Source organism: Mobula birostris, chromosome 11 (assembly GCF_030028105.1).
Source record: "Mobula birostris isolate sMobBir1 chromosome 11, sMobBir1.hap1, whole genome shotgun sequence".
In the NCBI taxonomy this organism is placed as follows: domain Eukaryota; kingdom Metazoa; phylum Chordata; class Chondrichthyes; order Myliobatiformes; family Myliobatidae; genus Mobula; species Mobula birostris.
In genome coordinates, this window is record NC_092380.1 from 12062099 (window position 1) to 12082996 (window position 20898).

The 20898-nt window shown below is 38.2% G+C and overlaps 1 protein-coding gene across 9 annotated transcripts in view; it reads right to left on the minus strand.

The window, feature by feature from the left end:
• Positions 1–20898, minus strand: part of LOC140204816 (RNA binding protein fox-1 homolog 2-like) — a 286828-nt gene that overhangs the window by 11766 nt on the left and 254164 nt on the right. For 5 of the 9 annotated variants that reach the window (XM_072271636.1, XM_072271635.1, XM_072271640.1 and 2 more), the window contains 4 exons: positions 18847–18921; positions 16487–16616; positions 7473–7537; positions 4007–4079 (listed from right to left, as the gene is read on the minus strand). In XM_072271636.1, the coding sequence (XP_072127737.1) occupies positions 4007–4079; positions 7473–7537; positions 16487–16616; positions 18847–18921 (343 nt within the window). Of the gene's footprint in view, positions 1–4006; positions 4080–7469; positions 7538–11690; positions 11734–12515; positions 12556–16486; positions 16617–18846; positions 18922–20898 lie in introns of those variants that run through there. The other 4 variants (XM_072271644.1, XM_072271639.1, XM_072271637.1 and 1 more) reach the window with 3 other exon arrangements.

Below are 20898 nucleotides of genomic sequence, written 5' to 3' on the forward strand. Positions count from 1 at the left end.
GTGGTATATTTGGATTTTCAAAAGGCTTTTGACAAGGTTCCACACAGGAGATTAGTGTGCAAACTTAAAGCACACGGTATTGGGGGTAAGGTATTGATGTGGATAGAAAATTGGTTAGCAGACAGGAAGCAAAGAGTGGGAATAAACGGGACCTTTTCAGAATGGCAGGCAGTGACTAGTGGGGTACCGCAAGGCTCAGTGCTGGGACCCCAGTTGTTTACAATATATATTAATGACTTGGATGAGGGAATTAAATGCAGCATCTCCAAGTTTGCAGATGACACGAAGCTGGGTGGCAGTGTTAGCTGTGAGGAGGATGCTAGGAGGATGTTAAGAGGATGCAGGGTGACTTGGATAGGTTAGGTGAGTGGACAAATTCATGGCAGATGCAATTTAATGTGGATAAATGTGAAGTTATCCACTTTGGTGGCAAAAATAGGAAAACAGATTATCTGAATGGTGGCCGATTAGGAAAAGGGGAGGTGCAACGAGACCTGGGTGTCATTATACACCAGTCATTGAAAGTGAGCATGCAGGTACAGCAGGCGGTGAAAAAGGCGAATGGTATGCCAGCATTTATAGCAAGAGGATTCGAGTACAGGAGCAGGGAGGTACTACTGCAGTTGTACAAGGCCTTGGTGAGACCACACCTGGAGTATTGTGTGCAGTTTTGGTCCCCTAATGTGAGGAAAGACATCCTTGCCGTAGAGGGAGTACAAAGAAGGTTCACCAGATTGATTCCTGGGATGGCAGGACTTTCATATGAAGAAAGACTGGATGAACTGGGCTTGTACTTGTTGGAATTTAGAAGATTGAGGGGGGATCTGATATAAAATCCTAAAGGGATTGGACAGACTAGATGCAGGAAGGTTGTTCCCGATGTTGGGGAAGTCCAGAACGAGGGGTCACAGTTTGAGGATAAAGGCGAAGCCTTTTAGGACTGAGATTAAGAAAAACTTCTTCACACAGAGAGTGGTGAATCTGTGGAATTCTCTGCCACAGGAAACAGTTGAGGCCAGTTCATTGGCTATATTTAAGAGGGAGTTAGATATGGCCCTTGTGGCTAGGGGGATCAGAGGGTATGGAGGGAAGGCTGGTGCAGGGTTCTGAGTTGGATGATCAGCCATGATCATAATAAATGGCGGTGCAGGCTCAAAGGGCCGAATGGCCTACTCCTGCACCTATTTTCTATGTTCTCTATGTCTATGTAATTCTCTTAGGTACACTATCATGCAGTTTTATAAGAAAATCGGCTGTTATGTTGTTCCAAACATCTTGGAGAACTTGCCACAGTTCTTCTGCAGACTTTGGCTGGCTGGCTTGCTTGCTTTTATCCCTCCAGGTAATTCCAGACAACCTTGATAATGTTGAGATCAGGGCTCTGTGGAGGCCATACGATCTGTTGCAGAACTCCTTGTTCTTCTTTTCACTGATGATAGTTCTATATGTCCTTGGCTGTGTGCTTGGAGTTACTGCCTTGCTGTAAAATGAAGTTGGGACTGAACAGACGGCTCCCTGATGGTTTTGCATGATGGATGAGAACCTGCTTGTACTAATCAGCATTGAGGATTCCATTAATTCTGTCCAGATCACCAACTCCATTTGTAGAAATGCAGCCCCAAACCTGCAGTGAACCCCCGCTATGCTTGCTTCACCGTTAGCTGCACTCATCCATGTAGCACTCTCCACTACTGCCTCCTGTTATAGACAAAATTTCAAATTTTGACTTGTCAATCCAGAACACTTGCTGCCAATGTTCAGCACCCCAGTCCTTGAGTTTTTGTGCACAAGTCTCTCAGTTTTGTTCCCACTTCAGAGGAATGGCTTTTTGTCAGCAGCTCTTCCATGAAGACCACTTCTGGCAAGACTTTTCCGGACTGTAGAGGGGTGTACTTGGGTTCCAGTAGTTTCTGCAAGTGGTCTGCAGAGCTAATAGCAATGCTGGATTCTTTCGATTTAGAAAGGACGTCAGTTTGATATATCTCCTGTCTGTTGCACTCAGTTTCTGTGGCCAACCATTGCATTTCTGGTCTTTAATCTTGCCTGTTTTTTTGTGCTTCTTTAGAAAAGCTTGGACAGTACATCTTGAAACTCCTGTCTGCCATGAAATTTCTGCGTGGGAGACACAGGATGCCTGCCTTGTGTCTTGTTATTATGCTCACTCTTGCCATGGTGTAAGAATAGTTTGGTTGTCCAGTTTGATTCCTTCTACACCCATTTCTGTTTTAGTTATTCAGTTTAATTCATTCAACTCATCATGTCAACTACCATTAGCACCTGTTTGTTATCTTTGTTTAGTCATGCACTGGGCTAAACACCTAAAAAGTAATCAAGCTTTTATTTGAAAAGTGGTCTATTACTTAATATGTTACTTTCTTTAAAAGAATACAAAACATTCTCTAACATCTAATTTTTTGGAAAATGTATGTCTGAAAATCAAAGATTTGTTCTTTTCTACTGACAAACTAATGACAAAAAATAAACACCTAAAACAAAATTTATATTAAAAATCTAGGGTGCCTAAGACTTTTGCACAGTATTGTATACGTACTTTGATAATAAATTTGCTTTGAACTTTAAAGTGGATATCACAGTTACTTTGTATGTTGTGGGGGGGGGTGGGTGCACAACAGAATTAGGCTATTCCCAAATAATCTACCAATGTTCATTTAAAATCATACACTGAGAACGGCCTTTTGGAAAAGGCTCCATAAGAGCATCCAGCAGGAAACAGAAACATTACATGGGGAGGTGCAGAGCAAAGGAAACATTCCACTAGCATGTTAAACTGCTGTGCAAAGCACCATTTCCATTGCTGTACCAGTTTACTTTGGGTACTGTAGTTTAGTGATTATGGTATTTATATCCTTTCACCATCTCCTTTGGTGCGTCAACAAAGCCTTTGATAATCAAGAGCAAATCCAATACATAGCTTATTGGCTACTGGACAACAGTCATCACCACTTTCATGTATAGATCAGATTTACCTCAAATCACCGGAAATGCTGTTTCAGAAACATTGCCTAAATCTTCTGGCAGGATAAATGAACCAAGACCAGCACTCTCTCGTGGGCCAATTTTCCTATGATTGAAGCTCTAACTACGCTGAGTTTTGATGAGTGGCAATGTTTGCATCCCCCACGTGACACTCTTGAAACAGGCGCTCCACTGACAGCTCTGTGCACCAATAGGTTATGAAATGGATAAGGGGGAACGATTCAAGGATTCTCCTTGTAAAATATAATATGACTGATAACCTGTGGGAACCTTTGGTTACAGCTGCTCAAAATGGAGCACCAGCATTCTGGATGACAATCCTTTAGTGCTCAAAGTGGATTCAAATAGGGTGCAGAACTGAGCATGAGGTATTGTCTAGAAGATATTTGCTGAATCAACTCTCAACAAGGCAAGTTGTGAAACTAAATTTATTGAATCTGCTGAAAGTACAAAAGCTCTAAAACTTGCCACTCGCCAAATTGTCACAATGCACTTCAAGACTAACCTTGTTTACCTCTATAAATTATTGCCCATATTGAATTTCCTTTCTTTCCTAATGTTCTTAAATTTGAATGTCAGCAATCACCTTTCACAGAATTTCTATTTTTTTTAAGACTTAAATTGGCAATAAAGATGTCCACAATACACTGACAATGCATTTTCACTTATGAATCTGGTTGTAGCTTGCAACAGAATTTACCATACCTACCTCTTCCAATGACTCTTTTGAGTTGTGATGCTCCATGGGTCTGTTCTCATAGTTCCAACTTTGCTGCCTGATCATAACCCGAGTATTTACTGATTTTTCAGTAATTGTGTTGTATGTAGTCATCCTATCCAACAACTCTAACTCCCCTCCCTCAGCCATCCAGGGCCTCTCTGTTGGCCTTTCATCACCTCTTTTGGCTTGGTGCCCATTTTGACTTTTCACAATTCTGTAATGTGTTTTTCATTAAAGATGGTAATAAAATTACCAATTTTTTAAAAAGAAATAAATATGAGTGCTTACCACAGCGCTGACTCCATAGGTAGGCGCAGGAGCAAGTGTGTGATAGGGATCTGCCGTGTAAACACGCCCATAGCTGGAAAAGGATAAAATAATTTGCAATATAAATGCAGAAATACATTCAGTAGTATGTATTACCAATAGCAGTATTTATAATACTTATTCCTTTGCATAGATGCTGCCTCACCTGCTGAGTTTCTCGAGCATTTTGTGTGGTAATACATACAGTAGATGGTGTTGCACTGAACCAAGACAAGTCTCCCCCCCCCCCCCCGAACACTTTGTGCAAATGTTAACTATTTCAACAAACAGCAACAACACTATAACTGGGACTCCTACAACTGACCTCAGAACACTAGTTTGGTAGAAAATTCCACCAGGATTCCAATTCTCAATTGTTACTAAATAAACTTACCGGATTTATAAGATTACTGAGATTAAAACATCAGATTTGATGCCTTACAGTAAGAAAGGCTGTTGATAATCAAAGAAAAATGACCACTTTGTGAGGTACCAGAAGGTTCAAAATCCAGTTAAATTTCTTGAGTCGCCAACAGCAGAAATAGGTGTTCTCTCTTACCTCATAAATAATCAATTTGATAGAAACAGATTGATATATTTTTTGAGGGATATAGAGACAGAGGGGGGCAGAGAAGAAAAAGTAGTGAATGCCTCAAACCCCTTTGGAAGCTTGACTGTTTCCACCATTTTGAACATATATTTTCTTATTCTGAGAAATACTTTATTTCTCAAAAGGAACGTCAAACTGCTATATGCCATGAATTAGTCAATAATTATATTGGATACAGTCTTCAACTGCTTTCTCTGTTGGAAAGCTGGATACTTAAAAAAAAACTGGTAATATATTGGTTGTGTTGATATTTGTTTTCTATATTTACTAAGATGCAGACACAAAACTGGGAAAAGAAAACAACATGCAGATAGAATGTTTCTCCATTGCTTACAATTTTTTTTCGGCTTGATTCAAGCTGGATTTGTAAAACTTTATGTTCTAGAAATGAACAGAAATCTTTAAAATGTGAGAGCACAAATAAGCAACACCCCAAAGAAAAAGAACTCTAGATTTTATGAAGCCTGTGCACAGAATTTAGAAACAAATACTGGAATTTTATGCTTCATAGAAGCATCTTGGTAGACTCTCTACATTAAACACAACCTATTTTTTAATCTGTAAAGGTCATTGGTCAGGCTAGATAGTGCACTGTAAGGATTTCTGGACACTTATATGAACACTGAACATAGTAAAATCAAAAAATCACGATTGGTCTATTACAAAGAAAGGCTCAAGATGCATTTTCCACTAGAATGAGGAGGATGATTAATGGGAGATTTAAAGAAGATCTCAAAATATGAAAGGTTTTGAGAGAAATAACTGCTCACTGGCTAGCAAATTAGATGTAAATAGGAATAAACAGAAACAGGATTAACCAGATGGTATGCAATCATAATGGAGCATTATGGCTCTGCTTTAATAGGACTAGTCATATATACAAGAGCTTAAATATTTGAGAAAGGGCTTACTTTACGAAGGTTGAGGTGAAGTGAGCCTTTTGACAAAGATGCAGCAGGTGAAAAGACCTTGTTTATTACAATTCATTCATTTTCCTTAAAACACTGGAGATCATCATTTGGTCCAAGTCTATGTCAGCTGTCAGAGAAATTCCATCAATCCCATTCCCCCACTTAATTTCTTGTAAGCTATTCTCTCTTACATCCCGTAATATCTACCCTACACCAATGTGATTTAGAGAAGCCAATTAATCTTCCAAACAGAATGCCGAGTGGAAGGAAACTGAAGCACCATGCAGTCACAAGGAGAACATACAAACTCTACACAGACAGCACCTGAGGGCAGGATTGAGCTGGGGTCACTAGACCTGTGTGAGATCAGCACTACTGCCAGCCCATTTATATTATTTCCAAAGAAAATTTAATCCAGTGAACAATGAGAACAAAATATTTTTCACTAAGTGAAGGCAGAGTAATGTTAGAAGCCTTTAAAACAGCACTTTTCTGTAAGGTCAGCGCATTGACTGAAAGATGGCCTAAAGGAATTTTAGGTTGACAGCATCCAATCAATCATGTGCTGCACTGGCTGTGTAGTTTATGGCATATAAACATCTTGACGTGCTCCTTTTGAGGAAAAAAGGCATTTCTCAAAATAAGAAATCATATGCTCAAAAAAAAAATCAAATGAGTAAACATCGAGTTTCCAAAGCCTCCAAAATAACAGAAGGGGATCTTTCTGTTCCCATTGTGTGGCTGCTCTACCAATGTTGTTGCAATCAATAATCCAAGACATCAAGCATGGATATCAAGAAATCCAAGTAATACTTCTCTGATTTTCATCTGAATGAATCTCAACTAACAGGAACGAATCCTCTCCCAAATGCTGCTGAAAATCTAGGTCTGGGGTTCCTAACCTGGAGTTCATGGACCCCTCAGCCAATGGTAAGGGTCCATGGCATAAAAAAAAGGTTGGGAACCCCTGATCCAGATAGTCATCTACTGTCCCCAAGTGAAAGTAGCAAGGAGATATATTTTAAAGGGTGTTGGACATGGCTATCAGAAGATATTTTTATTTATCATCAAGGGTGACATCATGGTGCACTCACCATGAGTCCCGATGAAGGGTCTCAGCCTGAAACGTCAACTGTTTATTCCTCTCCACAGATGATGCCTGAGCAACTGAGTCCTCCAGCATTTTGTGTTAACCTGCAGAATGACTTGTATTTTTATTAAAAATGCTTGCTTGGTTTGATTTTACCTCAGAAGTTCAAATTCTGGATGATGGAAATGACAACTGAGACAGAACAAGTGTAGAAATATTGCCTGTCAGCAGTGTTGGTGGATTTTATTTCACAATGCTATACCTGAATAGGTGGAAGCTTTTTGTTGGTGGCATTCATAATGTTCCAGTTGCACTTTAACTTGCTCAAAGTGAGGGACTCACCATTAAGACTTTGTTAGTTGAGAAAGGCAAAGCAATGACTACTGAGGAAGTTCAGCAGCATTTGTGTGGATATCTTATTGGGTGATATCTTTAACAAGAGTAAGTAGGAGGAAAAATAATTACAAGATGGTTGAGAGAATGGGCCTTCACCCTTTCTGGTACTTCTTTGTTTTTACATCTTTGACCTGACAGTGATTTTATACTTATGGTTACATGATGAAGAATGATTGGTTCATTCACTAATGGATAATCGATACAAAACACTGTCAGTAATTTAACCTACCTGCATTGTAACATTTCATTAATTACAGAAATGATGCACTTTATTTACAGCTACTCAGCAAAAATGTTCTCAGCTACAAACTTCAAACTGCAACTGCACCATGATATCACCCGGCAAAATAAGTTCAATGTTACAGCAAACAATGGATCCCTTCTGTGAAAATAAAGACTTTAGAAGCAAACAGTAATGAGGAGGGTAGACTTGGCACTTACCTGTCACTGTACGCAGTAGCAGTTGCAGTTGCTGGCTGTGCATACCTATAGGCTGCATATCCACCCTGGGAATAATCAGGAAGACATCTCAGAACCCTGCAACATACTCACACCGTACACCAAATCAATGGGGACAACTGCATTTGTTTTATAAATTATAAACTTTAATACAAAATTTGATGCATGCACCATTCATTGTTAGCAGTGCAGATTTTGTCTTTTCCTTTTGGAATTAAAGGTGTAAAAAATCTTAGAACATAGTACAGCACAGTACAGGCCCTTTGGCCCACAATGTTGTGCCGACCCTTAAACCCTGCCTCCCATATAAGCAAGCCTCCAGCTTAAATTTCTCCATATACTTGTCTAGTAGTCTCTTAAACTTCACTAGTGTATCTGCCTCCACCACTGACTCAGGCAGTGCATTCCACGCACCAACCACTCTCTGAGTAAAATACCTTCCCCTAATATCCCCCTTGAACTTCCTACCCCTTACCTTAAAGCCATGTCCTCTTGTATTGAGCAGTGGTGCCCTGGAGAAGAGGCGTTGGCTATCCACTCTAGGTGACAACTTAAATATCTGACTGTATAATTCTCAAAGCAGTAAGACTGAAACCTTGTACCAACTTCATTAGGGCCACACCTGCAAAAAGGCTCCCCACCAACTTCAACCCCAACCACTCATACCCACCAAACCCACTGTCTAATGCTGAAATAACTTGGGCATCTGCTGACCCTGCAAACTCTTTAGCACTATGAAACTACCAAAGAATCTGATTGGAATTTTTACTGTTTATTTCAATTCATTATAAGGTGAAGTGAAAGAAAGTTAGATCACCAGATTCAAAATTTAGAGACAGAAAATGGAAAAAAAAAAAATCAACTGCTGCCAATCCTACTGGGATGCAATAAAGAAAAATGGAAATGAAAAGAAGACTGTAAATTTCCATTCAAAAAGCACATGTCTCTCCCCAACCCACTTCCTCTTCTCTCCTTGGGACACTTCAGTACAGTTCAAGGATTGCAGTATCCCTCCAGTTAATGAATGGAGCCAGGAAGCATTAACAGGCCAAGTGCAGTTGCCTTCTACCCAATATTAACCACGCACAAGTTGCTTTCATAATTAGAACTCCTGGGGATGGGAGAAATTGCAGTCTGTTGAACAGGAAATGTTTAACAGATGTGCAAAACTAGAGCAGATTTTGAACCCTGCTAAGACTTTTACGTTAGAAGCACTGCCAAAATGTGTTGTATAATTGCCATCTGTAACCCAAGTTTAATAGATCATAATAAAACAAATGCAGTTTTAAAACATTAGATTAAATATGCAGGTACAAATGAATCTTTATTTTCTAAACAGTCAAGCTGTGGAATCTGTCAATCAGGAGAAATTGGAGCATGCGAATGTCCAAATCTACAGCACTAGCAATCACCAACCAAATGATCCACAGACTAACTCTGGCCGTCCCAGCATTCTCCAAGGGACGGCCCTCAGCCCTATTTGCTATGGCAAGCCGAGTGAAGGAAACAGCCTGGATTACTAGAGCGTGCAGCCACAATTCTCAGTATTATGTATAAATGTATATATGAAAATGTAATAAACATTCACGATCACCATTCATTCATTGCAGCCTCTCCCGCATACCTAAGAGGTTAACGTTCACGTCAAGCAAACCACATTAAGAGTTCTTGCTGCAGTTAGAGGTGGGAGCTGTGATACTAACCAAACTCTACAGCACATTTATCAGGCATCTGTGGAAAATAGATTACTTATAGTGACTGCTTGCTTGGAATTAACTTTTTAAAAAAATCATTACTGACCAGCAAAAGGATTAAATGAATCGCTAATCTTGAATATATCCAACATTTATTGCCTTACTGACATAATTACTATATGTACTGAAAAAAAAATCACTTTACTTTTAACAATGAATTTTATGAACTAAGTTCTGTTAAAAGTGTAGCCCGGAGCAAATTTTAATCGTCATGTAGAGCTGGAGGTAGAGATGATGAGGTACAATTAGCTGCACTCATTGAACTAGTCTTGCTACTTTGGTAGAAAGGGTGCTGAAGTACACTTGCTTGAGAGATGACTGCACCTTCTTCTAAAGGTAGAAAAATGCAGCAGCAGCATTTTCATGGTGGTGTAGGTAAATAGAGCTAATACAAATAACCCAGCTTCCCTTTCCAATCTGAGTTGTGTGAAAGGACCACGCAGGGATGGGGGAAGGAGATGCAAAGTAAGGAGACAAAATGCTGGAATGACCCTCCTCAAAGGAGATCAACAGGACTACTGCTCCTATGTTCTAAGTAGTTGCAGGGGTCTGTGGAGAGAAGCAGGAACTGGCAGTAATTGAGTATGCCACAGGTAAATGCCCCCTTATATTCACTGTGGGGTGGAGGGTACTGAAGACTTAAAACCACAAACCAGTAGAACACTAACTTTGAAAAAGGAGAACAATGGGGATAATTGAGGGTGGTGCAATGGTGCAGCTGGGTGACATGTTGCCTTACAACAATGATCCAGTTTAGTTTGATCTTGATGTCTAGCACTGACTGTGTGGAGTTTGTACTTTCACTCCAATTCCTTCCCACACACAAAGACGCAGATTGGTAATTTAATTTTTCACTTCAAATTGACCTTTTTGTGTAGAAGAGCAGAATCTGTGATAGGAATGTCGGGAGAATAAAATGGGATTAGTGTAAATGTGTGATTGATGGGTAGCACTGACGTCTTGGGCAAAGGGTCTGTTTTTGTGCTGTATGACCTGACTCTAAAAACACACTTTTCTCATATTATGCACAGAATGGCACTAGTGATAGATATGGAGTCAACAGGATGTACTGCTCCATGTATTCACTTCCAAAACAAATACAGCAGAATTAATGGATGTTTTTGATAGAATATATAGAAATTCTGTTCTGTCTGTATTATAAGGGTCATTGTTCTACATCAATAAATCAAATTCAGTTTTTTTATTTTATTCTGAATTTTACCAGAAATTTGGTGAACACATTCAGTAATTGTATGTCCATGGAAAAAGAAACTCTGTGTCCTTGAACACTCCTTGTATGGACTGCATGTGAAAAGTGATCAGAAGACAATAATTCTACCTGGACTGCATTTAAATATTTATGACCAAGAAATTCCTAAATATTTAAAGTTAGGCACTCAATTGAGACCTTGCCCAAATGCAGTGAGAAATGAATTAATGGAAAAGTATGATGGTGTTTACGCCACAATGTACTTCAGTGAATAAAAGTGACTTGGTTCATTGGAATTCAATGCTTGGATCCCATTAGGTTTTATCTTCACTTTCTTGCATGATTAATGTACTGCAGGCTGGTTTCGCATTTCCCAATGATATTGCTTCCACTCTTTTCAAAGGAGAAGTTTTATTACCTCATTCATCTCTCTTATTACAGACATGTGTCCTCAAAGATTTTTTCCAAGCCTAAGTGTAAACAACACTGTTATAACTACCTACTTTCAGAAACAGGCTGAGACCCTGATATTCCAGTCTTTCAGCACTCCAATGAAATAGGTTTTTGGGCAGTAAAGTATATATTTAAAAACCCATCATATCTGCATCAGGTTTAGTTTAGATGAAACGGAAGAGAAAAAGGTAGAAAACAGTGTCACACTAGGTCATGCTTATATGTCCCTGTTGCAAGGTTTCTACAAATCTGTAAGAAAACTTCCCGTTTATATTTTTTTCCCCCATGGAATGGGAAATACAAAATTTTTTTTCCAATAAGATATAAATAAGTAAAATCCACTCACACTAACTATATAAGGTAATCTACTCAAGTGCCACATTGGAAAACTCTTCTCTCACCTTGAGTAAGCCAGATCCCCATTCCACCTAAATAGGAAGGGAAACTTTTCCCTAGAATGAAGCCTTAGTGTTGCATTAACCTTTAATCCAACTGAGAATAACACACACTCTCCTTCAGCACTTTAATGATTCAAAATTAAACGCATTGAGTTGGTAATCGACACAACCCACGTTATAAACCTACCAATTATATTCATTAGCAGGGGAGATTTTTTTTGGTTTACATTTGTGTTAAGCCCTTGATGAAATCAGAGAACTCTGCAAGAATGCTTTATCTCCATGGTGCCTGCTCCCATCCCTAACTGCAGTCTTTGCTGTTAGTAGGATTTTCACTGCAATCCACAATCTGTGCGATTGGTCTCTCCACACATTTCTATCATACCTGCGGTAACTTACTGCTATACACTGGTTCCTGATATACTATTCTATAATAAAACACAGGGAAGAACATTGGCGACGAGGCTAGATTAAAAAAAAGCAACCAAAATGAGAGAGACCCTCCTTGGATAAAGCCATTCTATGTGGAGGATGGTTTAACACTGTTAAACCTAATTGATAAACAAGAGGCGGTCACAGGCTGCACAATGACTATATTGAAAAGGTTGAACATTTGTTAAATTTACTCTGAGCACCTGTCATAACATTTCTTTTGCCAACTGCCATCTCTACTATTTATAGATCAAAAGATGAGGGATTTGATTTCAAAGTCAAGTACATTCTTGACAGAATAATATTTTTTCCAATTAATTCCAACACAATTAACTGTAAAAATGAAAAGGGCAGAAGAATTGTGAGCAATTCTGTGAGCTTTAAAAATTTGTTTCTCAAGATCTTACTTACAAACTAGGTGCAGTATCAGAACCAGTGCAGCAAAGGTCATCCTTACTCAATGGAAAAGTAATGCTGTCAATATATTTCAAAAGAAACTGATTCTTTCAGAGCGCAATGCTTCCAGGTTTCAGAATACTGTACATTGTAATTAGAAAAGGATCACAATTTTTCAGTTGATGAAACTCAAATAGGGTATAAAACTGAGGCAATTACCTTCAAGTTTACATAACTAGGGTTAAAGTTCAGTAAACTCTGTAATTAACACCCCTTCCAGATATGGAAAAGTATACATAGCTGGAGGAAGTAATAGCATACTGATTTAAAGAATGGCTTCATCAGCAGAAGGGTGACAGTGTAAAATAATATTTATACTTACATAGAGATCGGCACCATAAAATCCATCTTGGTAAACCACACTGCAGAGATGCACACAGAAACACTCTCATTACTGCAATTTCAACATGCAGGGGCTAATGCAGGTAAGGTTTGTCACAAGAACTCCATGGCAAGATCAAATACCCATCAGAAATCTTTGAACACTTCATTAGGAATTTTCTTTCTTTCTAAACATGCAAGGTATACCTTTCAAATTACGCTACCCCTGAAATGTATTTACAATCATGCTGCCATTTTGGAGCCACTAATTTGGAACTGCTATTTTTAAGCACCTGATTGTCTATCAATAGGGCTGGGCTACAGGTTTACAGTACATAACTTGGCAGTATCAGAGCTCTTCAGTTAGGTGAGCCATCTAATTAGCATTCAACTCTACACTACATGAACACAGAAATTTAAAGGGAAATTCTACTAACTCAGCTTTTGATTTTCTTGACATGTTCTGCTTATCCTTCTCATTTGCAGGTTGCACCTGTTACTAAAAGAGATCTACAAAATGTAATCAAAGGGCTAACAGAATGTTGGCTTTTACTTCAAGAGGACTGGGATACCCAATGAAAAAGCAATGTTTCAATTGTAAGGAACATTGGTCAGTTTCAATCTGGAGGACTGCATTCAATTCTTAGCATTACATCTCAGTCACTTTAGCCTTCAAAAGAGTGCAGCTCAGATTTACCAGAATGATACTGGCAGCTTATGTGTTAAATTAAGAACAATAAATTACGCATTTATTTGCTTGATGTAGAAAATTAAGTGAGATTAACCAAAGAAACTAAAATGATAGAATTCAGTACTTTAGCTGGAGTAATTACTTTCAGAATTCTTTCAAAAATTAGGGCTGGGTTATTTAAAAGTCAACCAGGAATCACATCTTCTATAGCATCAGCAGTGAAAACACAAAAGTAATTTCACTTCAAAACGTTGTGGATGGATACTGGTTCAAAGGAAAATTGTAAGTTTGAGATACATTTATATGAAAAATGTGTTAAGAATGTCAAAGGATATGGAATTAAAGCAGGAAAGGTGTGGCTGAAGTTAAAATTAGGCATTGATTGACAGAAAAAGTCTGAGAGGCTGCAAATCTGCTAATGTTCCTTTATCAACACAGGGACCCGGATTCCTTTTGTCTAGTCCAATGCAGGCTTATTCCACCAATGGGTTAATAAGACCCACATATTTATAGTAAAATAGGCTGGTATTAGTTACATTGTGGGATGCACCTAACTGAAGATATTCACACTGCTGTACAGTAACACTGCAAACTCTTGCAGTATGTGCCTTAAAAATGAACTGAAAATTTCAGAAATGCACGCTAGTTCTGGTGAGTGTGATTTGAATCAAGAGTTCTTAAAACCACTTCTGGCAAATCATTTATTCATTAAGCATTTTAATATACAATGCACATGATTTGGAAGTATGCACTTCAATGATTTCAGAATTTTTCTAGCCCAGTATTCAGTATTTTGCAATTTAAAAATCCAATATACCTAAGCTCCTGTTTCACTTGAGAAAAACCTTCCCTCTCAGCCATCAGTGACAATGTTAGCCAACAAAAATTATCCACATGCTTTAAGGATTCTTAAGTCCATATTATGTTAAAACATGCTTCTGTTAAATATTTTTTTCAGAGACAGTGCTGCTGAAGTTATTTGATTGACAGAAAATTAGAAAATCCTTCTGTAGCAGATCAAGGACCTCTGCTGCCAATTTTTTCTAAATACCTTTTCTCTCCATTCCTTTACATTTATTGACAGGGCGGCATCACCTACTTGAGGTGATTTGAAGTAATGGGTTACACACTATTTAACAATACACCAATCATTTATTGCACCCAGCATGCTTGAGTCTTTGAAACCATGCAGGGAAAGAAACACAAGACCTATGCACAAGTGTTATGTGGCAATATCTAGGATGAACTTATTGTTCTATTTACTAACAAGAATGTAAACCAATTGAATGGCAAGCATTTGCCATAGCTCAAGATATTGGAGAACTAGTGAAAAGAATTGGCTTCATAAACAGAGATGATAGGGGTCAAATTCCACACACTTGAACTTGTGTGGCTGATATGTGGCTCACAGTGGAAAGAGGTCAGAAAGAAACTAACAACATGGTCAACAAGTATTGTATGAAAGTCACAAAAAGCTGCATTGATAACCTCTATATTCAATATAAATGTCAAAATAATTGTATAACTATGATATTTGAGAGAGGGATCAACATCTTCCTCTATTTATAAACTTATATAATCATGCTCAATTTAGCCTAAAAAGATGAATCAAAGGACCATGGACTGTATAGAGAAAATGAAAAATGTAACAAAAATATCACACTTATTTCTTTATTGCTTAAAGAATGAAATTGGAAGCATATGCTGCAGTGACTATGATTAAGCATGCATTCTCTATTCAGTTAAGAATACAAAATGTTGTATTAGACTTGAGCACTATGTTTGATAAATCAAAAATAGAATGCTTAACTGAACAAAAATCAGTGACATGTTGGAACTCTAACATAACACACCTGATTAGTGAGCAAGGATTCACCTCTAAGAAAACAACTGATATTGCCAATGAGAGACACTCTCATAGGAAGGTCAGTCACTGTAAGCTTCTAAGCAAAAAAAATGGGGAACTGTCACTCCAATGAGTAAACACCAGGATAACAATTATTTCTGTGTATACACAGAGAATTGGTAACAGGTTGTAAGGAGTAATTAATGGACAAAAGAGTTTCATGGTGAGCAGATCAGGTAAAATATATAGTTCTTAATCTCAATGGAAAAGGAGAATTTAGGAATAAGCAATCTATTTTAACGTTCCAATAGATGTATTTTATTGTCCAAACAGACTGTTTAGGCAACTTATGGAAAGAGGAGGTATTAAAAAGAGAAAACAATGTTCGCAATTTAAAATTAAGACCAAGTCTAACTCCTTAAAGAAATTTTAAAACATCATTTATTTTGACATCTATTTCAGTATAAACTTGAATTTGTATCTTACAATTGCTCAATTCAAACCTAATTTGTTTAAGTCCACTCTTTAGATATTCTGAACAATACCCTATTAAATATCCATTTAATTACTTAATCAAAAGGCATACCAATAGACCACAAACAAATTTTATAGCACAATCTATGAAGTTATCTGAAGATATTACATGTAGCTTAATGTAATAAAAACTGTTGTTGATTTGATGGACATAGAAGAACAATTGGAATTGGTTTATTGTGATGTGTACTGCAATACAGTGAAAAGCTTGTCTTGCATGCTGTTCATACCGATCAATTCATTACACAGTGTACTGAAATAGAACAAGCTAAAATACTAATAATGCAGAATAATGTGTAAAAATTGCAGAGAAAGTGCAATGCAGGAAGCAAATAATATGCAAGATCATGATAAGTTAGATAGTGAGGTCAACAACCCATCCTTTTATACCAGGGAACTATTCAATAGTTAGGGAATAGTGGCTGCCTTGGGCTTGGTGGTAAGTGCTTTCAAGCTTTTGGATCTTTTGCCCAATGGGAAAGAGGAGAAAAGAGAAATCCAGGGTGGGTGGGCTTTGATTATGTTGGCTGTTTTACCAAGACAGCGAACAGAACATTGTTGCGTGCAACAGACAATTAGGTATGTGGTACATTGGAATGATCTCTAAACCATGAATTTTGCAGAGAACCCACGATGTTCCACATAAAAACTCCCATATTAGATACAGCAAATCACTGAGCAAAGATTTTTTTTTGCTTTCAGTGCGAGGATTGAGGAAAGGGGTCAATCAGAGGTCATCCAATTATCAATACAGTGTGTTATGACACTAAGCACACTATTAAAAAAAAGACAGTAACTGAATGCAGAATGCAAAGAGAGTAATGATATTAGATAGTGATAATTATCCGTCAAATCTTCACGCACAAGGATTGCTAATTCAATTCCAGACACATTTGCTTACCCTCCATAAGCTGGGATGGCAGCAGGAGGTGCTGCTGCACGGAATGCGCTATAGACCGCACGACCTCGTCCTCTCAGGGCACCTCTCAGTGCAGCTGCAGTAGTAGCTGCTTGATATGGGAAACCAGGAACTGAAGAAGTACAGAATGGAGGAGAGAAATAGGTCACCGCCAAAAACTGTCATCAAATACTGTATTAGTTCAAAATATCTGTTTAAGCAGCATCAACAGTGGCTTTGACATATCAATTAAAGTCCACTTCAACAATTGTAACGTGATACATACAAGCATCACCGAAAACAATGTAAAATTAACACAAGGCCACTACAAAATACTTCTATAAATATGTAATATACTAACATTGCCTCTGAAATACACCCAGAATTGTAAAAATAATTATTCACAAACACAAAATTAATTGTTTCTGAATTAAAAAGTGAGACTAAGTGATGTAGACATTAGACATTGCAATTGAAGCAGTAGGACCCTGGTCCTAATCCAATCATGGCCCCTAGTATGAAAGAATACTTTGCTCAGACATCTACTTCATGTGCAACATTGATAATACCATGTGTGTTCAAGATTGCTGGACAAGTGAGCAAACTAGGGGTTCTGGTTTATGAGTCATTGAAGATCTGCAAACAGCACTGTGTGGTTACTACAAAAGCAAACATAATGCTGATATATTTCTTAGTGATTTAAAAAGACAAACAGCGCCTAATTAGAACTCATGTTGAACAGCCTGCCAATCTTAGATCATTTCAGGGTATAGATTGATGTAGATAATAAGCAAGCTGGAAAAGATTAAGTATCATTTAATTGATCCCAAGTTTAAAGATGGATAGCAGAGCTGTAGATGATCACTAACAGAAGTGATTAATGTCAGGGTTGATGAAAATTTCAGCAGCTGAGTGAAGCAGAGTCATAAAGAGATAGAAAAAGAGAGTTACAGTCCAAGTTCCAAATATGATCTGAAGCTCATTTCTTAAATATGTTATGAAGATTATACATAACTTCGATAGTTTCAGATAGCTGCTATGATGAGTACTAGAATCAATGTCTAGGATCTGAATATTATGATAGGACTGAAGTGATGTGTTTTTCTCAATATTAAACCTGAAAAGTTTCTTCCTATTGCTGCATGACAAGTAACGTGACAATTTAACTAGAGTGGAGTGGTTAGAACAAGCAGTGCTAATGCAGAGGTGGATGGTAATAGCATGCATATGATGATTGACAGCACGCTTTCAGACTATATTGCTGAGGGGAATGACTCAGATTACACATAGGAATGGGCCAAAGGCAGGTGCTTTGGTGACCCTACAGACATGGGAACAGAAGTCTCTTCAGGCAACAGAAACATGGGTAGAGCATAAGTATGCTATCTGACAGTTCGTGTCTGTTTTGCCATTCAATACAATTGAGGCAGATATTCCATTACAAAAATACACTTACCCCTTGTGCCTAGAAATCTCTCTTTTTTTTTTGGCTATAATTGAATTAGAATGCAATGACGTAAGAGTAATTTCACTGAGGAGGATGCTGGATAGGTAATAGAACGGATAGGCATGTGCCAGACTGCACACGTTGTGAGGTACAGAAAAAGTTAGATGTCAAAAGAATATTTTTTTTTACCCTCAATTCTGGGCAAGCTGCCAATACGTGTAATGAGTGAATGCATAGCAAACATCTAAATCATGTTTGACTGGGCAATCTCCTAATTTCATAGCCATATTCAAAGCTTCCAGGTTTGATCACCTTTGGGGTTGAAGTTAACCCATAGTCATTTTCTCTGGCTCTAAGCTTTTATCAAATTATTAACAAAAGGAGGAATAAGATTGGATTAGGTATGGATGAGGGCACATAGAAAATATCTCATGACAAATTAGGATGGGTTCTTTGAATTGACCAGCTAGTCACCTTTAGAATGCTCAGAATAATGGTTTCATTTGCGTTTGCTGCTAATATGGGAGGAATGAGTATCAAGAGTACTCTACACATCATCTATTCTATAATTCAAAAACAAATGCAATACAAGATAAGGTACAAGGATCTCATATCCATAAATCTGAAGGAACGTGATTTTCCAAACCAAAGCCATCAAATTCCTCTTGGTGAAGCTTAAACTGAGCTTGGGTAAGCGGACAGGGAGGGGAATTGGTGAAAAATTGAAAAGTAGAGCATGAAACTGGAAGGAATAGTAGAGATCATAAGTCATCAAATTTAGTTGGATATGGCAAACTCTAATAGTAGATGTTTTAATAAGAGATATACAGAGACACATTATGGCTTGGAAGCCAGATGTTCATTCTTTAAAATACAGTATAGTTAATTTAAATAGAATGCTTTTAATTGGTCTTACCATTGTGTGTTGGACTGAGTGCTGTAGAGGCAACAGGATGTAGGTGAAAGGGTAATGATGATAGTGATGCTGGACCTAACAAATAAGAGGTCACATATACAGTATTAAATTTTATTTTTCATGGCAGCATACTGTAAATGCATTATAAGACCACAATCCAATAACAAAATTAAGCCAATTGACCCATTGAGTCTGCTCTGCCATTTCATCATGGTTTATCCAATTTTCCTCTTTACCCAATCTCCTGTCTTCTCCTTGTATCCTTTCATGGCCTGACTAATGAAGAATCTATCAGCTTCTGCTTTAAATATATCCAATGACTTAGCCTCCACAGCCGTCCGTGGCAATGAATTACACATATTCACCACTCTCTGACTAAAGAAATTCCTCATCTCCGCTGAAATGTCAAAAACATCTTCAAGGAGTGGTGTCTCAGAAAGGTGGTGTCCTTTCTTAAGGACCTCCATCAACCAGAACATACCCTCTTCTCATTATTACCATCAGCGAGGATGCACAGAAGCCTGTAGGCACATTCTCAGCGATTCAGGAACAGCTTCTTTCCCTCTGCCATCTGATTCCTAAATGGACATTGAACCCAAGAACACTACCTTTTTTTGCTTACATATCATTTCTGTTTTTGCACTGTTTTTAATTTAACTAATTATATACATATATACTTACTGTAAATGATTTACTTATTTTCCCCCTCTACATTATCATGTATTGCATCGTATTGCTTCTGCTAAGTTAACAAATTTCACAACATATGCTGGTGATATTAAACTTGATTCTAATTTAAAAGGATGCCCCACTATTCTGAGGTTGTCCCCTCTGGTCTTGACTGCCCCACCATAGGAAACATCCTCTCCACATTCACTCCATCAAGGACTTTCAACAGTTGATAGGTTTCAATAGGGTTCACCCCTCACTCTTTTGAGGCCCAAACCATGAAACGCTCATCATATGACAAGCCTTTTTATATTCCAGTCCGATCTAAATGAATGCTAATATTTCATTTGCCTTTCTCATCACCAATTCAACCTGCAAATTAATCTTTAAGGAATCCAGCACGAGGACCAAGTCTCTTTGCACCTCAGATTTTTGAATTTTCTTTCCACTTAGACTACTACTACTACTACTACTAGTAGTAGCAGCAGCACTTAGAAGTCTACCCTTTTATTTCTTCAACAAAAGTCCATGACCTTACGCTTCCCGACACTGTATTCCATCTGCCACTTCTTTGCCCATTTTCTTAATCTAAGTCCTTCTGTAGCCTCTACTTCCTCAAAACTACCTGCCCCTCCACCTATCCTCGCAAACTTGGCCACAAAGCTATTAATTCTGTCACCTAAGTCATTGAAATATAACGTAAAATGTAGTGATCCCACTAAAGATCCGTGTGGAACACCATTAGTCACCAGCAGCCAAACAAAAAAGGCTCCCTGTATTCCCACTCTTTGCCTCCTGCCAATAAGCCAATGCTTTATCCATGCTAGAATCTTTCCTACAGTACCACGGGCTCTTAACTTGTTAAGCAGCCTCATGTATGGCACCTTGAAAATCCAAGTACACAATATCCACTGATTCTCCTTTGTCTAATCAGAAACAAGAGAAAACCTGCAGATGCTGGAAATCCAAGCAACACACATAACACGCTGGAGGAACTCACAGGCCAGGCAGTGTCTATGGAAAAGAGTAAACAGTTGATGTTTCGGGCTGAGACCCTTCATCAGAACTGAACGGTTATTTCCTCAAATAATTCCAGATTTGTTAGGCATGATTTTCCCTTAAGGAAACCATGTGGACTATGGCCTATTTTATCATGTGCCTCCAAGCACCCTGTAACCACATGCTTAACAATCAACTCCAACATCTTCTCAGCCACTGAGGTCAGACTAACTGGCCTGTAATTTCCATTCTTCTGCCCCTATGGCCTTCCTGAAGAGTGGAGTGATATTTGCAGTTTCCCATTCCTCCAGAACCATGCCATAATCAATTGAATCTTGAAAGATCATAACTAATGCCTCTACAATCTCTTCAGCCACTTTTTTT